General features: G+C 36.8%; 1 protein-coding gene across 2 annotated transcripts; it reads left to right on the forward strand.

Annotated features, from left to right (window-relative positions):
• Nucleotides 1–259: 259 nt before the first annotated feature.
• Nucleotides 260–3487, forward strand: vopp1a (VOPP1 WW domain binding protein a). Of its 2 annotated transcripts, XM_026206589.1 has the most exons (5): nt 260–526; nt 1676–1734; nt 2794–2871; nt 3065–3198; nt 3293–3487. In XM_026206589.1, the coding sequence occupies exons 1-5, from the start codon at nt 482–484 to the stop codon at nt 3469–3471; spliced, it is 495 nt and encodes a 164-aa protein (XP_026062374.1). In that variant the 5' UTR covers nt 260–481; the 3' UTR covers nt 3472–3487. The 2 variants fall into 2 exon arrangements, with proteins under 2 accessions (XP_026062374.1, XP_026062375.1); XM_026206590.1 differs by lacking the exon at nt 2794–2871.
• The last annotated feature ends 2513 nt before the right edge of the window (nt 3488–6000 follow it).

A 6000-nucleotide genomic window follows, 5' to 3' on the forward strand; every position in this document is an offset into this window, starting at 1 on the left:
ATAGTATGTAACGTTACACGAGGAACAGGACTGTAAAATAAAGTGAAGTAATTCACTACCCGAAGAGCTCTAAAGGAAACGCGGGTTCCAAAACAATAATAGTTAGCAGTTTTTGGATGAATGACTAGCTGTGTACAATCGTGAGGTAGGATACTTGTGAAAACTGTCCAACACCGATTAAATCAGTAAAAGAGACTCGAGCTGCACAAACGTGTCTTTGTGATGTGAAGTCATGTGATGTCATCCTCCTCACTGTATAATGGGGAGTTTAGAGGATGTCGGAGAGCCACAGCACGAGCGCTGCATGAGAGTTTAATAATATGTTTCAGTCCAGGACATGTGGACCAACAACCCACCGTTTAAAAAAACGAGCATCAGCCCTGTCGAGCAGCTTCAGTGACCTCTGCCTGTGTCTGACCCTCTCTCACGGGTCTTAAACAGTTACAGCAGGCTGATCTCGCGCTGTGAGGCCGGATACAGAATGCCACAGTTACGCGGCCTCCTCATCACACTTTTATTTGTTGAGGTGAGTAACACAGCATTTTACTACTTTTTACATTTTTATTTAGAAGTATGTTGTTTTCATTTGAATTTAGTTTACAAAAACATGTTAGTTTTGTACAAAACTTTGATATTGTTTCTATTTATAATTCACATTTTGTCGTCATGCATCTGCACCGTCAGTCTCTGACAAAAATGTATAATATTTTCCACACACATACACACTGACCATCTAGCACACAGCATTGTTTATTGTTCTTTTCCAGGACTCAGACAAGAAGCTCTTTGTAGTTTATTTTCCATGATATCAGATGTAGGCTAGTCTTCAACTGTCACAAAATAATAAAAACACCATTGTCATAGTATGTGACCCTGGACTACAAAACTAGTCATAAGGGTCAGTTTTTTGTTTTGTTTTTGTTTTTAATTTAGATTTATTCATCATCAGAATGCTGAATAAATACATTTTTCCATTGATGTATGGTTTGTTAGAAAGGGGACAATATTTGGCTGAGATACTATTTGAAAATCTCGAATTGAGAAAATCGCCTTAAAAATTGTACAAATGGAGGCTTAGCAATGCATATTACAAATCAAAAATTAAGTTTTGATATATTTACTGTAGGAAATGTACAAGATATCTTAACTGAACATGATCTTTACTTGATATCTTTTTTTTTTTTTGCCATAAAAGGAAAATCTACAATTTTGACCCTTACAATGTTTTGTTGGCTATTGCTACAAAAATGTCCCAGCACCTTGTGACTCGTTTTGTGGTCCAGGGGAGATATGGTTTCATTTCAAAGAACACGAAATGAAAAAGGTTTGCCATTTTGCCACTTGTTTTTATTTTCTATTTGTGCAGTGGTGCAGCATAAACAGGGTGATGTGAGGTAAAATAGATCAATATTTTCAGTACTTTCTGTTTTTAATTACTGGAAACTATTTTAAACAGTAGTCTCGAAAGTATTTGACATGCATCAACTGGCCAGACAAGAAAAACAAGAAAGAAGAGCGGCGACACAAGTGCAGTCTCAATTTATCTGACATCAACCAATGTTGCTGTTTCTTCCTCTTTTCAGAATAAATTTCTAAGTTTCAAGCTTACATGTTTATTGCCTTGTTCTTTCATGCATATGAGACTTTATTCATAAAACCATCTCTTCATTTGCAGACAGTTGCTGAAAAAAAGTACTGTTGGTACTTTGAAGGAGATTACCCTGTGTACTTTGTGTAAGTATAGTAGATAAAATAGAATTAAACTGGGCCGTTGTGTATTTAAAGAAGAAACTAGAAGCTAGAAAACTATAGGTCCCAGACTAGCTACCCTGATCTTTCCTAAGCTTACACCTTTCCACGCTACTCTTAATAGTTTCAACAGAACAGCGGTTAAAGGATTCATTCAAATGCACAGAGGAAAAAAAGAGAATTCCTTAGCTAGGAAACTTTCCCCCCTTTTAATGGTTTCAATAAGAGTAATTAATCACAAGCACTCCCGTACAGCCAGCCACTGACATACGCCACAGGAGGTGAGGTACGAACAATTTCGTCTTCACACCAAAAGCACAGATGAATTCTCCTGCAGCCGCAGCAGACAGTACGTCACCCTTCTTAATCACATTTCATTCAAATGAACACATTCATCATCAACTTTGCTTTTACTCACAAGGCATTTGTGCATTAACAAATACTAGGCTTTATCTTAAAATATTATCTGATTGAAAATGTCAAACTAACTATAAATCTGTAGATGGTGGTCACTTGCCTTATTGGGATATAAGACTTCTTTTTTTAATTGTAGCTAAATTAATCCTTTTTTTTTTAATCTTGATTTTTTAAAAAGTCTCTTATGCTCACTAAGGCTGCTTTTATTTGATTAAAAATACAGTAAAAACAGTAATATCATGAACTGGTTTTAAAATTTAAATTAACATATTTTAAAGCATTCATTTATTCCTGTGATGACAAAGCTGAATTTTCAGCAGCTATTACTCCAGACCTTAGAGTCACATGATCTTTCAGAAATTCGAACATACTGATTCGGCGCTCAAGAAACATTTCGTGTTGTTATCAATGTTGAAAACAGTTGAGCTGCTAAACATTTTTATGGAAACTTTGATGCTTTTATTTTTCGTGATGCGTTGATGAATAGAAAGTTCAAAAGAACAGAATTTATTCAAAATAGACAACTTTTGTACCATCAAAAAAAGTCTTCACTGACGCTTCTGATAAATTTACCACATCCTTCCTTGCTGACCCTGAATTTCTGAAGGACGATTATGTCTGTCCTAGATGCAAGACATATGAAGACTGCTGTGGCACACAATGCTGTGTTCGAGCTCTTTCTGTTCAGAGAATATGGTATTTCTGGTCAGTATTATTAATTTTTCATTCAAGTTGTACTTGGCTCAAAGGGTGGACTTTAACATCAGTTTATTTCCCAAACCGTTTGTCCTATGCAAGTTTGCATATAATATTCTCACTGTGAGGCGATGCTGAGTAACTGTGCTGACCTGGATTGGAATTAAAGTGATTTTAAGGGCTGTTTTTAATTGGTCTGTAGGCTGCTGCTGATAATTGGCATTTTGTGCTGCTGCAGTACTGGGTACTTCATTCGCAGACGTGTCCACCCTTACCCTCCTCCCGACAGACCGGAGTTTAACGTGGCCTTCACCAGACAGCCCATCATATCACCAGGTAATCTCGCCCTACGCCTTCGCCATGCATAAATGACATACAGCATTCACGTGGTCTCACCCGCTGTGTGTGTACTGTTTCTGTGTGTGGGTAGGATTGCATCAGGCTGGCTTTCACAATTATGGAGACTCAGAGACTGCAGTCATTTCCACCGTCTACCAAGTGCAGACCCACCCTGGTCACGTGACTGCAGTGTATTCAGCCGTTCCGTCCCACTACAGACAGCCCCCTCCTTCCTATGAGCAGGTCATGCAGGACTCGCAGAAGAAATAAACAGACCCTTAGCACAGTGACTTTTTCTGACTCTATCTGTGAGGTGAAAGAAACAGAAGAAGCTCAACAACTCAGGCATGACTGCAGGAGAACAAGTACAAGTACAAAAACAAGAAGTTTTTCTCAGTACACAAGACTGCTGGAGGTTTGAGGTTCCTCATCTGTGGCTCCAGTAAAAGTGCGCTTAGTTTTCAATGTCAGGACTTAAGAATATGTTTATAGGCATAACGGGTTAAACAATAGCTTTCACATTAAAGGCAGAGCAGATCAGTTTAACAATAGTAACAATAGACTCAACAAACTACTTTATATTTTATACTTTTATATCGTTCACTTCTAAAGAGATTTATTTTGATACAGAAACAGAGTGTTCTGACATTGATAAATATGTGTATTTGTTCCATATAAAGGGCCTGAATGCTTATTAAAATGTTATTGATTGAAATACACTGCATGCATTTTTTATATCCCACTCATCATCACCCATAACCCTAATAAAGTTTTAAAAAATTTTAAAACTTATTTTTATCTCTGCCTGTTTTACATATTTTTATAGAGGCTGAAACTGAAACAAGAAAATATCCTCCATTTCTTCACCACCAGCACCAGCCTGAACCATTGATACAAGACAGGATGGATCCATGCTTTGCTTAAACCAAATTCCAGTCCTCTGTTGTCCAATTTATTTATTTTTTTGTTGTTAATTTATTCAGTGGTTTAGCAGATATATAGTTTGGTTGGCTGCTTGGCTCATTCATAAAGTACATATTTAGAAAAAGGTATGGAACAGCTTTGTTCGATACATTGGTATTTTTTAGAAATAATATTAATAACATAATATTATTAATGCATTAACTAATTATAAGTATTAACTAATCATAAGTATTATTAATACATACTATTCATAAAAATACGTACAATATTATAACTTAATATAAATAATTTATTTCATATATAACTATTATTATTTTCAACCTATTTTCTATCTTTATTCATGTCATTCATGTCAACATTTTTGTTTACGTTGCATTGGTAACCGCTCGTTACCACCACAAGGTGGCGCTGTAAAGCAACACTCTCCAGTTTATTCACTTCTAAGCATTACTAGCACTTGCCCGCTGTGCGTTGAGGAAAATCGTCGTGAAGTCATCATTTGTTCCTCAGTTGGCCTTGTTTGGAAAAGGACATAACACGAATTTTCATTCTCTTCAAGTAATCGAAGTCAAACCTTGAGTCTGTCAGACCGTTATATACAGAGCAGTTCTGAATACTGCCCTACTGGGTCCAGGAAAGATTTACAAAAATACCTGAGGGTGTTCAAGGTAAAACAAAAAGCTAAAGAAAAATTCTGCATGTGAACAATGTCCTGAAGGATCAGATCTGAGATTGTATTTGATCGAGAGCTGCATTTTTCAGCCTCTCGACATTACTGAAGTTATGCTTGAAAAAATCATTCCTTAACGCAGCTGTGCATTTTGTAGCAGCAGTGAGAGAGAGTCTCTTCTGAGGTGAGATCAAGCATGGCAGCCCTGTCCATATTCAACTTTTCAGTCGTGACATAAATATTAAAATATGTTCTTTCACAACAATAATTCAGTAACTCATGGAAAGGCCTTGTGAATGCCACTAAACGAAAAATAAAGAAACCATCTCATCCAATTTGTCCCTGATAGCTTCCATTGAATCATAAAAAAAGGACAAGGATGTCATGTTCTTAAACTCTGTGGCCCAAGAGTTCAAGCATACAGGTTGCTTTTCAGTACAGACATGTATCTTCAGATGCATGGGAGTGAAGAAAGTATGAAACGTGCTTCGAACCACATTTCCTGCAGGTCGCATCACTTGTGCCCTCTGAAGCAGACAGTGCAACCTTTGTTTGACCATCGGGTCCTCTCACTTATTTATAATGCAGACTTCATAAAAAATTTGAGCACAACCGAGTGCAGAGTTGTCCACGGTCCAGAATGTGGATGAGTTCAGTCTCTTCACTTTCTAAACAAACACAGCGAACAATAAATGTAAAGTGGGCTCCGAGAACAGACACGACGTGAAATGTGTTTTCAATCTACAAATGTTCTAGATGAAGCAACCAAGGGAAGTTTTGTATTCAGCACTTTGTCTGATTCTTGCTTACAGTACCTGCTTGTCACTACAACTGTAATACTTCATTCAAGTTAATTAGATTATATATATATATATATATATATATATATATATATATTTTTTTTTTTAAGTTTGCAAAGAACAATTTTCAAGAAGTGTCATGTAAGTGTACACTGTAACCAAGTGTAAGCACGGTATGTGAAGCAGTGTTCTCAAGGATAAAACCTGCTGTTTCTTTTGGCCGTGAGATCCATCTGTTCTGCTCCTGAATCTTCCCTTCACCTGATTGTTGTATTGTGTTGAAGGTCAGGGGCGTAGCCATCAATTCAGAAGTGAGGGGGAAAGAAATATCAAATATAATACCAAGTTTTATTTTTCTTATCTCTTACTTTTAATTGGCTGAGAAATCAAATAGGCCTACACTGC

Source organism: Carassius auratus, chromosome 27 (genome assembly GCF_003368295.1).
Source record: "Carassius auratus strain Wakin chromosome 27, ASM336829v1, whole genome shotgun sequence".
NCBI classification, from domain to species: domain Eukaryota; kingdom Metazoa; phylum Chordata; class Actinopteri; order Cypriniformes; family Cyprinidae; genus Carassius; species Carassius auratus.

Excerpts from the sequence above, each read along its gene's own strand:
- vopp1a (XM_026206589.1), top strand. The coding sequence starts at position 482 with ATGCCACAGTTACGCGGCCTCCTCATCACACTTTTATTTGTTGAG. Across the intron at positions 2,872-3,064 it reads CAGAGAATATGGTATTTCTG|GCTGCTGCTGATAATTGGCA; the intron begins GTCAGTATTATT and ends ATTGGTCTGTAG. Across the intron at positions 3,199-3,292 it reads ACAGCCCATCATATCACCAG|GATTGCATCAGGCTGGCTTT; the intron begins GTAATCTCGCCC and ends GTGTGTGGGTAG.